Source organism: Lytechinus variegatus, chromosome 13 (assembly GCF_018143015.1).
Source record: "Lytechinus variegatus isolate NC3 chromosome 13, Lvar_3.0, whole genome shotgun sequence".
Classification (NCBI taxonomy): Eukaryota; Metazoa; Echinodermata; class Echinoidea; order Temnopleuroida; family Toxopneustidae; genus Lytechinus; species Lytechinus variegatus.
In genome coordinates, this window is record NC_054752.1 from 19835557 (window position 1) to 19857256 (window position 21700).

Sequence of the window (21700 nt, forward strand, 5' to 3'; positions counted from 1 at the left end):
ATCGAGTCATTTTCTTTCTTTCGAGGTACATGTACATGTATGCTCCATGTATACCTCAATCTGTATATGTATACCTTACATCCTTGCTGCTAATTTTATCAAAGTCGATGCAGCAGAATTCACTTTAAGTTGAAATAATTTTAATAGTTCTTTGTCATTTTCATTTAAACTTTGATTTTATTACAGCAGTATGGTCTGTTACTCCCCCCCCCCCCCCCTCTCACTTATCTGGCATAATTGTAAACCAATCTACACGTAACTGCAAGACTATTCTGCTTGTCTCATTCAATATTACACTTGAGTCGATGCATTGGCTAAAACTGGCATGACAATTAAAATCAAGTTTCACTCGAACAGAGTTCAAACCATCAGAATACGGGCCAATGACCGTGACTTACCATATTTGTCTAGAAACAAGAAGACAAATGTGTCTGTGATAGTTATCAGGACACCTGCATAAAGAGGGATTCTGTAAATAAAAAAAAAAGAGAGAAAAAAATGCAAGTATTGTGATTTGACAAGTTACATGATTTTAAGCTAAAAGTACATGTATGTAGCAATATCAACACTCTGTCAGGGTATGTCCCCCCCCCTCTCTCTCTTTCTCTTGCTCAGTATATCATCGATGGATGCATTCCTACCCAATTTCATTAGAGAGCAGTTAGAATGTGATCGTCATTCTGGAACTCGCCTTACAAAGAGTTGCGATTGATCCGATCAATAACAACTATGGACGGCCATCAACGTCATCATCTATTATGCATGTTTGTTCAAAATGTTTTCTAACTATGATGTAATACATTTATGCATTCATTGTTTTCTTGAAAATTCACTATGCTTCTCTTTATTTAAAAAGGACATTGTGCAAAATTGTCTGTAGAAAAAATTAAGACACTGATGGATTTCCATAGAGTTACGTTGATTGCATCAATTGCAACTGTTTGTAAGACGGAGCCCTGATCACCTCCTGCATGTCTGAACCACTGGTTGCACTCTCCACTATGACTCCTTGACCTCCACCCTCCCTCTCCTCTGACCCCCCCCCCCTCTCTCTCTCTCTCTCTCTCAAACCCTATGAATTCACACTTAATTTCCATATTAGAGAGCAGATAGAATGCAATACCTGTTCCAATCACCTCCTGCATGTCAGGAGCTTTGATAGCAATCTCTACCATGACCCCTTGTCTCTACCCCTCCCCTCCCTTCTTCTCCCTACCCCCTTCCTCAGTATAAAATAAAACACATTCAAACTCACTTTCCATTAGAGAGCAGATAGAATGCAATGGCCGTTCCGATCACCTCTTGCATGTCCGAACCTATGATTGCAATCTCCACCATGATCCAGAGAAAGATCCGAGGGTACTTGGGATACTCCCGGTAACACACCTCCGCCAGGTGCATACCGGTGACCACGCCCAGTCTGGCCGCCAGTCGCTGGAGCAGCAGACCCAGGAGGGTGGCAAACATTAGTATCCATAGCAACTGATCAGGAGATGAATTGGGTATCAAGTGAGAATAAAAGTAAATTTGTGAGATAAGTGTGTTGGCTCAGTTGGTAGAGCGTCCGTCTCACAACCGGGAGGTCGGGGGTTCAAACCCCGGCGGCGTCAGACCAAAAGACGTTGAAAGATGGGAGTTGCTGCTACCCTGTTTGGCGTTCAACGATTAAAGGGATAGAGCCTCGTCGATGTGGCGCTGCACAGTGGCTGCCGGGCCCACGATCAATTGGGCAAAGCAAATTTTTGGAGCATTTCATTTCATGTCTATTTCGAACAATAAATTATGGATGGATTTTTACAACTTCATTCACTTACTACTTGTTATACAAAATACATTTTACGGTTCAAGTTTGGTTTAATTTGCATGTGAACCATGAAAATATGGAGCATGCTCATATCTAAGTTTATCCTAAACTTTCTTACTTGAATATTTTCATTTCAAAGACTTCAGAAATGACTTAATATAATATTCTCATTTTTAATGAAAAACCAAAATTTAATTGACCACACCATGACATGTCACCTCAATTCAGTATTTGTCAATTTGGATAGTATCATAAATTATCAATTTTGATTTTATCAAGTTTTAACATTTTCACCTATCTATAGAATTGAATCCTGAATTTTATGTGGCTAATATAAACAGGTGCCGATCCAGCTGGATCACACACAATAATTTTCGAAGGGTCAACTGTAGTGCAAAAACGATATGGCCCCTGAAATCGTAGTGGCCCGAATTCACAAAGGTGGTTTTAAAAAAACCCTGGTTGAATCCATGGCTTGTGCAGATTTCCTGTATAAATTACATTTAATTTAGCACGTATCGGGCACATGTATAAGAAATTCCAATGCTGATGCGTGCTTTTGTTACAGTGCGCCAAATTGACACCTGTTACCATGGTTAGATACGCTAGTTTATTCATGAGTCCACTGTTTGAAGAGTGAATTCATTAATTCAAAACGGTGGACTCATGAATAAAATAGCTTGGGTAACCATGTCAACAGGCGTCAATTTGGCGCACTGTGACAAAAGCGCGCATCAGCAATGGACATTTAAAATATTAAAAAAATTGATTTATGCAATTTACATGACATATTGTAACAAATGGGGCATCTGCTCATGTATGACTATGACGTCACAAATTCAAAACTTCAAATTCTAATACCTTTTTTAATTTATTTTAATCTTTAATAGATTTTCCTGAAACCTTCAACAATACTTTTTACTATTTTTTCTGCTACTTTTTCAACAAACTATCTTCAGGGTGAACTTCCCCTTCAATATCATAATTGATAAACCAACGAGGAACTTACGTTGAACTTTGCGACAAATCCAGACTGTAGATCAGACTCTATGTTACCAGGATCCAGGTAAGCGATACTCATCAGAAAACCAGGCCCGGTGAAAGCCCATAACTTACGGAAACTGAATGCATACTACAGAAAAAAAAAAAATCAGAAAAAACATGTGTTCAAAGTTCATCAATCATTCAAGCCCGCAGGTATTTCCTTCATGTGCAAACTCAAGCAGAACAACCGCGACACAGGTAAAATATGAAGTATGCATTTTCTTTTGACATGCTAATCTACCATTGGTGGCGTCATGGTCTAGTGGTTACGTATCTCGTCTTTCAATGAGAGGGACGTTGGTTCGAATCCCAGCCACGGTGTGTTTTCCTTCAGCAAGAAATTTATCCACAATGTGCTGCACTCATCCAAGGTGAATGGGTACCTAGCACTCTTTTCTGTTTGATTTGTTTTGTTGTTTTCTTTTCGATATCCCTGGGACACTACTCTGAATATGAAAGTAAATATCAAGACTACATGAATTTCGGATAGAAACGGATTAAGATTGGATTTGTACTGGAAATGTTTTTGAGAAATTTCGGGTCTGACATGCACTTTTTGTTGCATAATTGCAGAACCTCGTACCAGGTGTCACAAGCGTCTCAAAATGGCATGAGAGTTCAAAAGAAAAACAGTCATCAAATTCCACATTGATGGGTCCTCACATTGATTGAGACATTTATGGGTCAACTTCTAAAGGAAGGGAAACAGAAAAGGAAGAGGAAGTTTACATCATTTGTTCCTATTTTTTTTCTTCAAATTCATTAAAACTCCATACACAGGAAAGCAACATGACCGTAAATCATCAATAAAGGAAGTCTCATATGGTTTCCTTCCCTGAAATATTCTACAAATATTAATATAATATCATTAAAGTCATTCAAACGTGTACATGGACATTTAAATCTACCCCGTCCCTCCATGAAAACAATTCGTGCATGAGGATCATACAGTATATTCACCAAAGACATGTTAAAAGCATAAGTTTAAGAAAAATAACTTAACAACAAGTGGAATGCCTCTGGCCGTCTCACCTGCATCACGCGGTTCAATATAGCAGCAGTGCTGACTTTGAATACCACTCTAACTCGCACAAGATGTTCAGTGATACATGGTTACTCTTATGTCCACTTTTTATGAACTAGACCAATAAACTTACAGAGATATGATGGTTATTCAACAAACAAGATGTTCAGTGATACATGGTTACTCTTATGTCCACTTTTTTATGAACTAGACCAATAAACTTACAGAGATATGATGGTTATTCAACAAAAAAACCCAACATAGCCAAAGTTCATTGACCTTACATGACCTTTGACCTTGATCAGGTGACCTGAAACTCGAACAGGATGTTCAGTGATACTTGATTACTCTTATGTACAAGTTTCATGAATCAGATCCATAAACTTTCAAACTTATGATGTTAATTCAACAGATACACCCAATTCGGCCAAAGTTCATTGACCTTTGACCTTGGTCATGTGACCTGAAACGCGCACAGGATGTTCAGTGATACTTGATTACTCTAATGTCCAAGTTTAATGAACTAGACCAATAAACTTTCAAAGTTATGATGGTAATTCAACAGATACCCCCGATTCGGCAAAAGTTCATTGACCCTAAATGACCTTTGACCTTAATCATGAGACCTGAAACTTGCACAAAATTTTCAGTGATGCTTGATTACTATTGTGTCCAAGTTTCATGAATCAGATCCATAAACTTTCAAAGTTATGATGGGAATTCAACAGATATCCCCAATTCGGCCAAAGTTCATTGACCCTAAATGACCTTTGACCTTGGTCATGTGACGTGAAACTCATGTAGGATGTTCAGTGATACTTGATTAACCTAATGTCCAAGTTTCATGAACTAGGTCCATATATTTTCTAAGTTATGATGACATTTCAAAAACTTAACCTCAGGTTAAGATTTCGATGTTGATTCCTCCAACATGGTCTAAGTTCATTGACCCTAAATGACCTTTGACCTTGATCATGTGACATGAAACTCTAATAGGATGTTCAGTAATACTTGATTAACCTTATGGCCAAGTTTTATTAACTAGGTCCATATACTTTCTAAGTTATGACGTCATTTCAAAAACTTAACCTCAGGTTAAGATTTGATGTTGACGCCGCCGCCGCCGTCGCCGCCGCCGCCGCCGCCGCCGCCGTCGGAAAAGCGGCGCCTATAGTCTCACTTTGCTTCGCAGGTGAGACAAAAACTATATAATTACTGTATATCACAAACAGTGTAGGGAATTTTCAGGGTGGGGGTAGGACAACCCCAAAATATGCTGTATATGAAGATATACATATCACTTGAATATTGATTCATTTTTTTTCCAAACTTCATAAATAGAACAATACAGAGTAAAGATGGTATTACAAAATACAGTAGAATATATTCCAATGCATAATACTGGGGTATCATTACAAAATTCTATTATAAGCCTCACTTTTTTTTCCTTGTCAATAACTTTCTAACAAAATTTAAAAAATGGCTTAACTTTCTTCATCTGATTTCAATAAAATTTTGGATTTATGTTTGTTCAATATTTCAATATTTACTCAAATAAAGTTTTACATAGGTGGGCTTAACCATCAGAGAAGCAAAGAAATGAAATACTTTGGCCATTCTTGGTCATGTGTATGAACTATTTAATTTTGACAAATCTTGACTTTAATTAGAAATCTAAAAAATAGAGATAAATGATAATTCAAAGGTTGTATAACATTAACATGTTCATAGTAAGCTAAATGTATTATTTGGAAATATTTTTTGCAGTCTCCAAAATGCAGGTTCACAGTCAGAGGTCAAAAAAAGTGGATCAAGTGTGTGACTTAACACAGAAGCATGATTTTGAAAGTCCTATTTCATTTTGAAATTCCTCTGAATTTTAAAAAGAAATCAAACTTTCAAAATCATCATAATTAATTATAAATTTCTAAAATTTTTAGATTTATAACTAATTAAAGGAGAATGAAACAATTGGAACATGATAGCTTGTGTGAAAACAGAAAAATCAAAGAAACAGATCAACGAAAGTTTGAGAAAAATCGGACAAATAATGAGAAAGTTATGAGCATTTGAATATTGCGATCACTAATGCTATGGAGACAAATGCGACAAAGATGTGTGATGTCACTTGTGAACAACTCTCCCCATTACTTTAGTATATATTTCACTTGAATTGCCTCTTTTATCACATCTACCCATAGATTACGTGTTCTTTCTACATGAGGGCATATTACATATTTTTAAGAATACATCATGGATAAAGAGTTTGTATCATCATGAGAAAAAGCAAAAAGAGACATTTTGAGGGTATTTTATAGTCCACCAAAGGGAAAGTTGCTCATCAGTGACATCACACATCCTTGTCGCATTGCCAATGTGAGGATCTCCATAGCATTAGTGATTGCAATATTCAAATGCTCATAACTTTCTCACTATTTGTCCGATATTTCTCAAACTTTCTTTATTCTTAATCTTAGATTTTACTGTTTCTACACAAGCCTATTTGTTCCAAAGGTTTCATTCCCTTTAAAGTTAAGATTTTTGATAATTTGGGTCACACGTCACCAACAATGGCCCACTTACATTTTCTTGGTCTGGGATTGGAATCCTTTCATCAAAGTACGTTCCCCCATTCTCCGTTGTAGATGCATATTGTGTCTGACGTCCATTGGATAGCACTGGATCTAAAAGGATAATACATGAACAGAGGTGGAAAATAAATAGATGGACCAATGCATATTATTATGTACAGTACATAAAGCTTTCATTATACATGTATAGTATTTATGTGACACCTAGTAGATAAATCCATGCCATTTGATTGGTCGTTTGATGTCGATCATTCAGCCCACTTTTACAATTACGTCATAATCCAATTCATGCAATTTTTGGATCCATTCATCATGCAATTTTTTATCAATAAGATTTTGTCCATTGCACGCATGCGCCAAGATCACCGGCAGTGCACATAAACATAGTGCGTGGGTTTGTATGTTAGCATGTGACAATCAACATACTGCGTTCGCAATGACCTTGAATGCACTCTTGCATACAAATTTAAATTCCTATTTAAATGATAAGGATCTACTTTTAGCTGGCATATAAATCAAATAATGAATGTTCTTTTCATTCGTGCAATGAACAGGATTCTTCTATTCAGTGAAAGATTACATGAGTGATCCATTCAGCTTGTCTACGCCTCGTTGACTGGATCATTTCATATTTCACCTCATGAAGTATTCTGTCCATTGCACTCATGAACATTTATTATTTGTACATGTATGTACCACAATGCAGCCTATTATAAAGGTTCTCAACAAAAGGTTCAAAATCAAATTTCATTGTCATATCTAATAGTCCATAATATAGTTCTTGAGAAGTGCATGTATCATGTAATTCATGTTCATTTGAAAATTGATTTGTACCACCTCCAAATCACACCATGTACAATGTGTTATGTACCATGTACCTGTATCATGTGTACGTACATGTCACACTATATGCCCTTTCACACGGTAAAAATTGTAATTTGAATGATGCCAGTAAAAATAGCACGTGTGAAACCAAACAATAATCACAAATGCTAATCAAAATCACAAATTCAAATATTACTCCGGAGGTGAATTCCAGTTAGTTCCACTCAGATTACAGTACAAAGTTTCCGTGTGAAAGGTTTGATGATTCTAAAGACAAATTGTAATCATCGTTATAATAATAATATTCATGTGGGAAAAGGCCCTATTAAAGCTCTTGATGAAACATCCCTTTAAGGGCTATATCATCATACTAGTAGCTTTTTGAAAAGTCATGCAGGATTTTATAAAAACAGAGTATTTCCATTGACTATCAGCTTGAGATTATGATATTTGTAAATTGTAGACTAGAATTATTACAAGCAAACATATCCATGTAATTTCTCAGAAAAATAAAAAGGACATCCATTCCTATGGTACTTTGCAAAAAAAAAATGGCATTTTACACATACATGTAGTTTATAGTACGAAATCAAAGACATGTTTTAGTCATTGTAAAGTCTTTCATTACTTTAAAAACTTATGAAACGACCCTGTTGTAAAAATAATGAAGAATAAAGAACAAAAATTAGTGTCATAGAAGCTAACTTTACAAACATAAAACCCATTGTTAAAATAACAAAGAATAAAGAACAAAAATTATAAATTAGTGTAACAGTCACTTTACCCTCTATTAACACAAATATTAGTAAACATAGAAAACTAGTTAAATCTTTAATAGCTGCACTGTTGTATACAATACTTTGATAATGGGACAAGGAACATTATACAAGCATATTAATAGTGCAATCCAAAGTCACTGTACCACTTCATATTATATTATATTCCAACAGAAACTTTAATTCGATTGATATATGAGTTGGAGAAAATCCCAGATGTATATTCTTAATTTTCAAAAAGAAAATAACGTGGAGAAACTTACCTTCTCCCTCAGTTTCTAATGAACCTTGACCCGGTTGTGAAAAAGAAACACCACCACCTCCTGAATGTAAAGTCACATGTATTAATGAAATGGATAGAGTTTGATGAGTGTGGTTTATTACCAAACATACACACCCACATTAGAATGGTCCCCTATTTAAATATCAATCTCATGATATTGAGTGAGAAATGCATCACAGGCAATACCTATTCAGGCGCATATTCAGAGGACTTCAGACTTTTAGTGGTGCAAATTATTAAAGGTCATCAATCCAAAATAAAAGACATTTTGTCTCCTGAAAAGTTTGACACCCCCCCCCACCCAAAAAAGGTCATCGCTCGTTTCACAGGCATGACAGATCGCGCAATGATTAAGACATTCTATGGGGTGCACCATTTCACTTTCAATTTTACTGGGTGCACCTTCCATTCCCCCCCCCCCCCCCCCCCCCCCCCCGATCCATGCCTGCTGTCTCCAGACCACATGAATCTTTAAGATGATCACAAGCAAGGGCAAGCTACTTTAATAAGAAGATGGAAGGTATAATAATAATTTTACAATAATAACATTTGTAGGGCATTTCACATTCTAGGAGTTACATTGCGATGGTGGGCCGATCAACAGATACCCCCAAATAGGCCAAAGTTCACTGATCCTAAATGACCTCTGACCTTGGTCATGTGACATGAAACTCTAATAGGATGTTAAGTAATACATTTGATGTTGACGCCGCCGCCACCGTTGATCACCAAGTGTGTCTCCACGCAAAGACATACAAAACTGAGAGGGCCTTCAGTACACAAGGCATGAGTAGGCTGCAATTCAGACCCTTAACTCGAGAGAAGGGTTTGCACAGCAGACTACATACATGTAGGCCTGATGATATGTGACCTTGGATGTACATGTATAGATGTTGTGTACCTAAATGAACTTGATAATGACAGCCGGTACCAAGGTAGATGTGGTACGATTTGTAAAAACCATGGTGGTTTATATGTGTATGAAGAGCATTTCTTTTTTTCATGTACCGTATACATGCAGAGCTGCCAACCTTTGAAAGTAAAGAGTAGTAATCCTGAAGCTCAAAAGTTAGAATTTTGACAAAAAAGTCATAATTTCATACATGTATGCACCAATCAAATCGTTATTATGAATTTCTTTGAAGAGGTAATATAAAGAAGAGCATAATGGCATAAATTGACATGAAATTGAAAATCATAACTTTTCTTAATAGTTGGCAGCTCTGTACATGTACATGGAGGAATTAAATAATTAAACTGTTTTGTTTACCATAATCATACAAACTGTAAAAAGTAAAGAGATCAAAAAATTTGTAACTCAAGTTATTAGTGTGAATATTGATAATTGAATAAAATGAATTAAATTACTTAAAATTTTTACTAAAAATGTTAAATATGACACTGATTTTACAAACGAAACCTGAACCCTTCACCGAACAACACTGAATAATAGTTGATTATTATTATTGTTTGATCAAATATTCAACCCAGTGTTAGTGTGAACATTCATGAAAAATAACAGAAATGAACAACATAATCAAAATGTGAAATGGCACAGATTTTACAAAATAAGAAAAAAAGTCTAACAACCCCACACATGTAATTTTAGTTATCGGTCACAGTGCATGCACAGTACACGCATGTAGTCTTTTACCTTCTTCATGAGGCTGTGTGCTTGAGATGTTCTTAGGAACCTGTTCTGTTTGTGAAGGTTCGCCCATGCTTTCTTCTAAAGGCAGCTCCTACCGAGAGGATTTAATAGGGGGAAAGAAGAAGAAAAATGACATTATGTGCTGGTCGGACTCTATAAATAATACTATGTACCTTGTGTATAGAAAATGTGCACATACTGTGCCTGAATAGCCTATGAACAGTAAGTGACGTAATAAAGTTAATCAGGCAAACCAATTTTGAGGAGGCCAGTTTTGTTCAAGGTCTGAATGTAATGTACCGTACATATACACTATTCATAAAATTTTAAGAGAAAAGCAGCCCCAGGATTGCACATATCAAAACATCACAGTTGAATCAGTATCTACATACAAATGCCTTGGTGAAGGATTAAACAACTACATGTACATGTATACATGTTGTTTGCTAACCATATTGATAGAGTACAGAGCTACCAAGTCTCACGCATTATGCGTGAGACTCAAGCATTTTGGACTCTTGTTCATCCCCTCAAATCTCTGTCTCACGCAACTATCACAGCCTATCCCCATATACTTTGTACACAATGTCTGTGATCTCACTCAGATTCACAGAAAATCTCACGCATAGCTGGTCTTTGAACTTGGCATCTCTGAAAGTAGAATTAAAGATGAAACAGAAATTGGGAGTAATTAGAAAACTATGTATTAATTGGGCATTACAAGAGTATGCTCTATTGGCACTATGTTTTTCCTCATGCAAGGTACTGTTTTAATATTTGGTCTAGTCGATTTCAAAACAATAATGATTGGGCTACTTTTTTTAAATGAATTATTTGTCTGGTTTGTGAAATAAAAAATCAAACTAAAAATATTGAATGAAATTGAAAATGAGGAAGTAGCAATGTACATTACACCACCTTTGAAAAAAAGGGGGAAATATAATAACACCATCATTCTATACATGTACAAGTAGTGTTGGTTGATTTTTACAGTATCTGTTTTCATCCATTGTTTTTTGGGTTGCTTTATTATTTAATTTGTCTTCAACGACTTTCTAATCATTATTACTATCATGCAATACACTGCATCTCAGTTTTATTTTAGATTCATTCATTCATCTATAAATCTATACATGTATGTGTTTGCTTTTCTACATTTATTTATTTCGTCGGGGGGGGGGGGGGGTCTCCTGACCCTGGCTTCCCAAATTCCCATAAAGTATGCAAGTGAAAGAGGGTAAAATATTTCAAAGCAAACTTCATCTCCCACTTTTTGATTGTGTGTATGACCCTGAAAAAACTCTGCACAGTATATGGGAGGGCAGGTGCAATTGTTCACATTTGTAAAAGTTGTACAGCAACATGCACACATGTAGCTCTGTATTTACATGTAGGGGAAACCCCAGTTTAGCAGGAAATGTACATTGCTGTGTACCATGCATTCCAAACTCTGAAATACATCTATTAGGTAAAAAATGTTTCCCTAGAATTGTAATGTAAGGCAAGGTACTATTTCTCCAAGAATATTAATCATACAATGTATCAGTTTTAAACATGCAAAAAGCAAAAAAATGGCTCATCTTACATGTAATATGACTTCCCTACTATATGAGAATGATTAGTGTCAATGGAACAGGTATAACATGCAGCACACACACAAGACACAAGAAAACATTTTTCAAAAAAAGTATAAAGTGCAATTTGTGCAGAAATGGAAATGACCATGCATCAACAAAATATCAGTCCAAGGAGGCCTGGCACACGTTTTACACGGCATACAGATTTCTGAGAAATGCCGATTAAGTACACAAATATCATCAAATTCATGATAAACTTTATAGACAAATTGTATCATAAAGTAGCCTATGACAGTTTTTATATTTTATGCTGTGTATTACATGCAGACCAGTATCCAGCAATTTTCCATTGTTAATCTCTATATTTTACACTCAAATAGTCAATGTAGTACACAAATGATGGAAAGCGGCTGCATATAATATACAAGATTTAACTCTTAACATGCCACGCACACTACTAAGCCAATGCCACATTGCTAATCCGATGCTAATCCCCTGTGCCAGCCACAAAACCCCCCCTGTGCCACATTGATTTTGGGATTGCGAGTCGTATTCACTCCTTCCAATAGTCATGATTACAATTGCTTGTAACTCTCAAACAATTAGTTTATCCACAAAATATTGTGTAGTAAAGTTGTAGGAAATTTCATACCCCTTATAATGATGTCCTCATTATATGGATTGGTTATTATCTTTACCGCTAAAATATGAGTTGTATCAAGTAGTTCCATTTTGTGGAGTGTTTTGTATGGATCAAAAACCTAGGTCTCTTCCCTCTCAGAGGCGGAGCCATATCTTGTAAAAAATGTAGAAATACTCGAAAAAGTCGAATGTAAACCGCGTGAGTACGTTTATCTGTCAGAAAGCAGAGTTCACACTGCACACAATAGTGCTAATTGCGGCGTGCATGCGATGCCCAATACAATGCAAAACGGCGTAACAATGATTGTTATTCCGAATGTGCGCAGTCATGCACGAAGCAGGCGAGGGTAGGAAACAATGCAAGCACAAAGCAATCAATAGTAGGCATGCGAGCACGAGTGTGGCATGTTATAGTAGGATACGTAGCGTGCACGAAGCACTCAATGAGTTAATATAATTTAATAATCAAAGGCAATTTTGTGTCTTTCAGAGCCGCTTCCTTAAAATTGTAGAATGTGAGGATTAGTAATGAAACAATTTAAGCTGGTGGGAATAAGCACTTGAGTCTATGAATTGTATTTTTTTCTTCAATATTTAACCTGATAATTGTGTTCCATGCCATCCACAGCTTTTCACAGGTAAAACTGGCCAGGGCTCATCCGATCAATGAACTCCCTGAATGTACATGAAAAAGTCCAAGAAGATTAAATATGCTGAGCTGCACACAAATGAATGGGTAAAATGTAGTTCAATGAGAGACAAGTGTAGCCTGTGAGATAATGAAACAAGTGCTTTGTATACACAGATGAGAGGGGAGGTGACCCCCCCTGACCCTTTCTTCAACACTCCTTTTTGAAGGGGGGGTTGTCATATAATATTATTTGTGCATCAAATATTACTTCTTATTTTTATAACCCATCAGCAAATTTGAGTTCCAGGATATTTCATCTATAAACTTGGTAAATCCCAATTTCATACAACATTGTAGCCTTGACTGCCCAAACATCAGCTCCAAGCAATACATGCAGGAGCTTTAGCCCATTAGGCAATGTTAACAGTTCTATATAAAATAGATCTTTCATTGAGCATATAGGCTAGTATGTATGTATTCTGTGCCAAAATACACGTGTGTCTGTACAGTACCAGTCTACAAACCGGCGGGGGAGGGGGGTGGGGACTCACATATGTTGGTGGTACAAGGATATGCCCTTTTGAAGACCCCCCCTTTTCAGACCTACATACTGTACATAATTTTCAGTTCTCTAGATACCCTGAATGACAAAAGTTAAGTTCAGGAGCCGCCCAGCCCAGCTCGCAAGACCCTGTTACGAGACATCTCAGTTCCCAAGCCCTGCTCAAATTGCGCATGTGAGAGATGCGCGTATGGCTTCGCAACTCCCTACACATGTCCTTACATACATGTATAACCATGGGTTGTAGTAGGTCCATGATATAACATGTAACCTCTCCATGCATGGCTAGCCCATGAACCGCGCGGTAGATATTTACTTCACAAGGCCCTGCCTGTACGTTACCCTTTTAGTCAGTTCCTTAGACCCCCATTTTAAAGTTTCGTGAGGCACACCCCCATCAAAAAATGATTTGTGTGCCCCTGCCCCCCCCCCCCCCCCAGGTCTACAACCTGCTCAATGATCTGTCCATCTACGCTCAGTCTTATTAAAAAGCATTTTTCCCAATTTTACTCCTCCCCATGCAGCCACAGTACCAATGAAAATGCTCTATGAAAAACATAAATGTATATAATAAAAGCATCGACCAGTACAATATTTTTTAATATTGTACATGTACAATCTATCACAATGATAAGACTGCACAGCACAGCACATGTATATCCTACTCATCTGCATTTGCAATATGATATCAAGTTCATGGTACTTGGTCCAATAACAAATCTGTATGTTTGCCCAATACTAGGCATTTATCATTGTAGACGATTTATGTGACCAGGGGCCCGTTGCAGAAAGAGTTGCAATCAATCGCAACTCTAAAAATCACGCACAACTTGATATTCAACCAATCAACAGCGCGCATTAGGGACTTGCGATTGATATTTTGACTTGCGTTTAAACGCAAGTCAACAAATCAATCGCAACTCCAAAATGCGCGCTTTTGAGTGGTTGAAAATCAAGTTGCGTGTGATTTTTAGAGTTGCGTTTGATTGTAACTCTTTCACAAATCACCAAAAACTCACACAATACGATCTACAGTTGGAACTTATCAAGACTGCATTTTGTCAGAAAAAGACAAATTATGTTCAATAATTTCAATTTTCTGAAGAAAACTGCAAATAAAATGAAATAAATGTGGATGCACCAAGCCTATAATACTAAAATTACAAAGATGTTTCTTCATCAATCCTCAGTTCCATTCAGTTATAATTTTTTTTTCATTACTATAATCTTGGGGATCATTTTTCTTTTTCACCCGAGTGCTCAAACACTTTAAATTAGAGTTTTTTTGTGGGCCCTCTTTTGGCAGGATCTACAATGAGCACTAGATGGCACTACCGCAGATGTGCATAAAATGTATACAGTGCGTCCCCAAAAAAATGTCCCTCTGACATAGGGCTAAATTAATTCCAAGATGATAGAGCTCTCAATTATATGTTCAGCAGTTGGAAGCTCATTTCATGTTCTAAATTCTACAAAAATGTTGTTGATCTTGCTTTTTTTTCCATTTTAGTCCGTTTAAAGTTTGTAGCATTGGACTTTATGCCATAAATGGTCTAGTATTAGCATTGGAGTGTGGTCTAGTATGAAGCACTGGACTCGTAATCACAAGGTTGTGAGTTTGAATCCCCACTCTGGCATTGTCTTCAATAAAAAAAAGACCTGAGAATAATATCTGTTGTCTATGAGGTCAACCACTATGACTGATGTAAAATGTTCCCTAGGTAATTGATTATATACCAGCTTGGCGTTTACCAGCAAAAGCTGTCCTGTCGAGTTCCTACGGGAGTTACCATAAACAGAAACAGAAAACAGATGTATTTCTGCATTTTACATTCAGGATCTGAGCAGGGACATTTCCTTAATTCTATCCAGGCTCATCAAATCATAAACTTGGGCATGTTCAGAACAACAATAAAGATAAAAAAAATTTGTTGATGATAATTAAGGGGAATCAGTGCACCAACTTGAAAGAAACTGTGAATGACGGATGAGTAAAATAAACTGAACAATGGAGGGGAATCCACAAGTTAATCACACTTTGCGAAAGGAAACTTATCTATGTTCCTTCTTTTGATATACATTAAAATTAACTTGACTTCAGCAGCTAAACTTATAAAAAGGTACCGGTAATGAAAATTAACATGCGATATTGTTGGAATTAGACATGAAACAGATACTGTATGACCTGTTGTCTCCATCTCCCATTATCAAATGTGAAATGAACTGTCAAATGAAGAGCTCACTTGAAAAAAACGGTTTAGGTCCATTTTTTATCAATTTGATTCATTTTTTTCTTTTGTCTCAATGTATCAATGTACAGATTTTTAGTAGCTCTATAAGATGGTACCAAAGAAAAGTTGATATTAGGAGTGGGCTATACATGGGTCTCAAAAATACTTTTTTTTTGTAATTTCAATATGGGAACAGTTTTTTTTTATTCCTTGTAATGTATCTCAACATGAAATGACAATATTTTTTGTCTTGGGTCCGAGAAAAAAGTGTGCCGGGCCAAAATCCAAAATGGCCGCCAAAACCACCCAAAATCACAGTTTTGGCCACAACTTCTTTATTTGGTGGTCTTTTTCTTTGGTTTTGGTGTCTATTCATATGTATTTGGGGGCAGGCAATCTGTTTTTCCTATAATTAGTACTTTTAAACCAATATTTGTAGAGTTAAAAGGTAATTATACCTAAATTTTTCAATTTTTATAGCCTTTTTTCAGCCAAAAGTAGATTTTATCGTCCTGCGGTTCTAGGGATATTAGATGGTACGAGGTCAACAATAGCAAGCAGCTTCATAGAGCTATATCGCTTTTATTCCTCTACTATGGGTTTTACGGATATTTGTTAAATATATCTTGAATAAAAAAAATGTTAATTATCCATATAGGGGCTATACAGTATACAATGTACTGTACATACTGCACTGCATAAATGCATTGGCCACCATGACAAGGCATGTATAAACTATAGTGTTATACATGTAGAAATGAGCTCTTAGGTTTAGAATTAGATGCCTCAGAAATTGAATATATGTTTTGTCTCAGAAACTGAGGACATGTTTTGTCAAATATGCTAATTCAGGGGGCGGAGAAAGGTAATTAACCCCACATCATGGCATTTACACTAGATATTCTGGGCCCCGTTGCATAAAAATTTACCATTATGTTAACTTAATGGTAACTTACATGGAATCCTTGGCTCTGATTGGCTGTTGATCATACATGTAGTTACCTGACCCCATAAACATAGGCCAGTTAGACACCACAACCAGGTAAAAAAAAGCCTCCAAATGAAGAAGATATGGCTACATGTACATGTAGATATGTGATGTACACGTGTATATAATATGTGATATTTTATGTGCAATTTACGTTGCTCGTTTCATCATGTTTATCAGCTGACAAGCAATCAAATTCACAATCTAATTTTAAACCTTAAGAGCTTATTTCTATGACACTATACATGTAGTTTATATAAAGGCCTTGTCATATGTCATGGTGGTCAATGCATGGAAATATGCAGTGTAGTATGTACATGATGTACAGTAACAGTACATTGTATACTGTATTGCCCCTATGGATAATTAACATTTTTTATTTAATAGATATATTTCACAAATATCCGTAAAACCAATAGTAGAGGAATAAAAGCAATATAGCTCTATGAAGCTGCTTGCTATTGTTGACCTCGTACCATCTAATATCCAAGAATTCCAGGACGATAAAACCTACATTTGGCTGAAAAAAGGCTATAAAAAATTGGAAAATTTAGGTATAATTACCATTTAACTCTACAAATAATGGTTTAAAAGTGCTAATTATAGGAAAAACAAATTGCCTGCCCCCAAATACATATGAATAGACACCAAAACCAAAGAAAAAGACCACCAAATGAAGAAGTTGTGGCCAAAACTGTGATTTGGGGGTTTTGGCGGCCATTTTGGATTTTGGCCCGCACACTTTTTTCTCGGACCCGAGACAAAAAATATTGTCATTTCATGTTGAGATAAGGTAAAAAGGAACACAAAAAAACTGTTCCCACAGTAAAACCAAAAATCACCCATTTATAGCCCACTCCTAGTTTTACGGATATTTGTGAAATATATCTTAAATAAAAAAAAGTTAATTATCCATAGGGGCTATACAGTATACATTGTACTGTACATACCGTACTGCACTGCACAAATGCATTGGCCACCATGACAAGGCATGTATAAAAAATAAAAAAAGGAAAAATGAGCTCTAATACCCTTTTCATAAACCTATCCTCCAATTAGCCGCCTAAGAGTAATGCGGATAATTCAATAAAAATTGCGTTCATAAACTCCGAAAATAAGCCGCATGATTTTTACAAGCGCCCGTCCTGAAAAAGGCGGATAATTGCCATGACAACTGGACACGCCCCCTCCGATGCGGTTGTGTTGGTAAAGGGTGACCTTGTGACCGCACAATGGCAATTATCCGCATTATTTGGAAATGCGTTCATAAACTCAAAATCTTATCCCGATGCCGCTATTATGCGGATAATAGCAGCATCAGAGTAATGCGGATAACTCTTGTCCTCCTCCAATTTTACGACCAAATTATGCTGCTATTAGCCGCCTAATTCATAGTAATTCATTTCATTTCATGGTTTATTTCCAGTAAAACAATCATACACATACTGCAGCTAAAAAAGCTGAAATGTATGTATTTACAAAGGTATTACAATTGAACATGTATAGCATAAAACAATAGTGTAATGATAAAATAGTACATTAAAAAAATACAGTATACAATGAAATTACAATGAAAATATACACTTTATGAGTTATTAAGGAGGTTAATGAAATATGGTATTGCACTTTGTTTAAAACGGGAGGTCCTGCATTTGTATTGCATATACTTTTGTTTATTGCGTAAATTCATGCCAACAACGTTCCTTTCTGGAAACCATTTTTTACAATGTTGATTTTTTGCTTATAGAAACTGCAAAATCAGTGCATAATTGTTGACGTCTATCTTTAAGTGTATCCAGTTTGCATCGTTTTAAAGCATCTTTATAAGTTGAATAACTTTGACCTAAGATGATTTTACATTCTCTTTTCTGAATTCTTTCTAGTTTCTGTACATGGTCTAAAGTCAAACTTCCATTAAACACAGGTACACAATATTCTAAAACAGGGCGGATGTATCCGATGTATATTTGTATTAAGTCAGAAATTGGTAATTTATATTTTTTCACTAATCTAAACATATAAAGTTTTATTGCACTTTTTTAACATTTCATTTATATGGAAGTCCCATTTTAAATTATGTTGAATATAAACTCCTAAAATCTTTAAAGTATCAACATAAGGCAGTTCTGATTCCCCGATATGCAAAGACTCACAAAAGGGTGCATTTTTCATAAATGTTATGTTCATTGCCATGCACTTACTAGGATTTAGTGTCATATGATTACTGTTTGTCCATTCTAATTTATCATCTAATATATTTTGTAATATTGAAAGTTTATGTAAGTTTCTGTTTGGGTTTATGAAAGAGGTATTAGGTTTAGAATTAGTTGCCTCAGAAATTGAAGATATGTTTTGTCTCAGAAACTGAGGACATGTTTTGTCAAATAGGCTAATTCAGGGGGTGGAGAAAGGTAATTAACCCCACATCATGGCATTTACACTGTAGATATTCTGGGCACCGTTGCATAAAAATTTAACCATTATGTTAACTTAATGGTAACTTACATGGAATCCTTGGTTCTGATTGTCTGTTGATCAACATTTACCATGATTATATAGCTACCTGACCCCATAAACATAGGCCAGTTAGACACTACAACCAGGAAAAAAAGCCTCCAAATGAAGATATGGCTAGTACATGTCGATATGTGATGTAAGTATGTGATATTTTATGTGCAATTTACGTTGCTGGTTTCATCATGTACATCAGCTGACAAGCAATCAAATTCACAATCTAATTTTAAACCTTAAGAGCTTATTTATTAAGAGCTTATTTTCTATGACACTATAGTTTATATACAGGCCTTGCCATATGTCATGGTGGTCAATGCATGGAAATATGCAGTGTAGTATGTACAGTAACAGTACATTGTATACTGTATTGCCCCTATGGATAATTAATTTTTCTTTATTTAATAAGATAGATTTCACAAATATCCGTATAACCCATAGTAGAGGAATAAAAGCAATAGAGCTCTGTGAAGCTGCTTGCCATTGTTGACCCGTACCATCTAATATCCAAGAACCCCAGGGGCCCGTTTCTCAACACCTGGACAAGTTAGTCATATCTTTATCCACAAACCACGGAGTTAGTTCCAATCTTACTAAACCTGTTTCACGAAAGGCTTCCTAACTAAAATACCTTGATATCGATACTATCGGTAGAAAGAGCAGACGAGACGTAGCCTTAGTCACAAAATAGCATAATTTTCAAAAAGAAAAATTATGACAAAATTGTAAATGTGATGAATTGGGAAATAAATCTTTTAAAAATAATAGCACAGGTAAATTATGCATCATACATATTTAGACCATGAAGACTGGGACATTCAATTGCTGAAAAATGGAATTATGAATAATTTATTTCATGACTAAAAAATCACATGTGGACGTTGAGATGGGTACCCCCGGGATATCCAATGTTAATAGTTTACGAAAGTAAAACCATAACGGTTTTATTTGTAAAATTATGATAATTATACAATGGTTTACGATTCCAAACATCATCGAAATATAGTTAACATTTTTTTTTATAAGTCTTTGATACCGAAACTTACAATTTGACAAATTATATGCATAAATTAGAGATTAGAATTTATCCAAATGTCAGTAGGGTCTGAAAACGACAAATACATGTCCAGTTATGGATGGCCTGGCGTGGTAGAATTTCTATCGATTAAATTATTTTACTATTTCAAAATGAATGTTTTTTTTGGCGTTTTACCAACAGTTTTCATAGTTTCTTTGTATTACATTGATCATTGAATGCATTATCCCACTTGTTTTGGGATGTAATTTCAACCTCTATGATTGATTACGTAAGATTATAATTTTCAAATTTCTCTACACTTTTGCATGTCATAGTCTACCCACGTGATGCCACTACATCATTAAGAAAGAAGTTATGACAGGTACGGAGGTGTCATAAATATTTAGTGAGGTTGTTGTACCAGATCTTGGTAAAGAGGGCTTCGTGAAACGGTTAGCGGACAAGTAGCTCACTATCTCCGATTTAGTAAAGAAGTTAGACTTATGACGGTGTTGAGGAACGGGGCCCCAGGGCGATAAAACCTACATTTTGCTGAAAAAGGACTATAAAAATTGGAAAATTTAGGTATAATTACCTTTTAACTCTACAAATAATGGTTTAATATACTAATTATAGGAAAAACAAATTGCCTGCCCCCAAATACATGTACATATGAATAGACACCAAAACCAGAGAAAAAGACCACCAAGTAAAGAAGTTGTGGCCAAAACTGTGATTTTGGGGGGTTTTGGTGGCCATTTTGGATTTTGGCCCGGCACACCCGACAGAAAATATTGTCATTTCATGTTGAGATAAGGTAAAAGGAACACAAAAAACTGTTCCCACAGTAAAACCAAAAATCACCCAATTATAGCCCACTCCTATTGATATTCCCATTTGAAATTTGACTAAAATGGCAAAGAAAATCACCTTTTTTTCAAAAGCAGTTAAGTCCATTTCAGTTTGATTGGAAAAGGGGTTAGGTCAACACAGAATTTTTTTGGAAAAGAATATTTTACAAAATATGAAGACAAGTAGATTTCTTGAACCCAATTTTATTTACCCTATTACCAGGTGTACTGGAAAAATGTAGTGGAGTTTCCAGGTTTTATCTCTTAACCAAATTCTTTGTATCTTCCTCCTAATTTTTGCTTTGTTCTCAGGGTACATGTAGGGTAGCATGAAAATTTAGTTTTGCATCAGAATATTGCAATATGGGAGAATCTAAAAAATTATTTTCTTGGAGTGGACCTAACCCCTTTTGCAACCAAACTCTTCTCAAGAGCTCATTAATCCCATCATAGAAGTTTTGCATGCGTTGCTGTGCACAATGCACTCACACGTATATGCGAGGTTCGTACTAACGCAATGCATGACGCAATGCACCCAGGGCCATGCCATGGCCTGGGGCAGTATTCTGAAGTCATTTTATCTTTAAAATACTTTATTTTATCTCTTAAAATGAAGTTCTGAGATGATATTTTGTCTCTCAGATAAAATTAAAATTTTATCTTGCGTATCTATGATGATACACAACAGAGC

General features: G+C 35.8%; 1 protein-coding gene across 5 annotated transcripts in view; it reads right to left on the reverse strand.

The window, feature by feature from the left end:
- LOC121426460 (natural resistance-associated macrophage protein 2-like) overlaps positions 1-21700 on the reverse strand; it is a 40844-nt gene that overhangs the window by 16506 nt on the left and 2638 nt on the right. For 3 of the 5 annotated variants that reach the window (XM_041622772.1, XM_041622773.1, XM_041622776.1), the window contains exons 2-7: positions 12817-12892; positions 10002-10089; positions 6456-6556; positions 2814-2936; positions 1256-1482; positions 399-469 (exon numbers count right to left, since the gene is read on the reverse strand). In XM_041622772.1, coding sequence (XP_041478706.1) covers positions 399-469; positions 1256-1482; positions 2814-2936; positions 6456-6556; positions 10002-10089; positions 12817-12834 — 628 coding nt within the window. In that variant the 5' untranslated portion in view covers positions 12835-12892. The remainder of the gene's footprint in view (positions 1-398; positions 470-1255; positions 1483-2813; positions 2937-6455; positions 6557-10001; positions 10090-12816; positions 12893-21700) is intronic. The other 2 variants (XM_041622775.1, XM_041622774.1) reach the window with 1 other exon arrangement.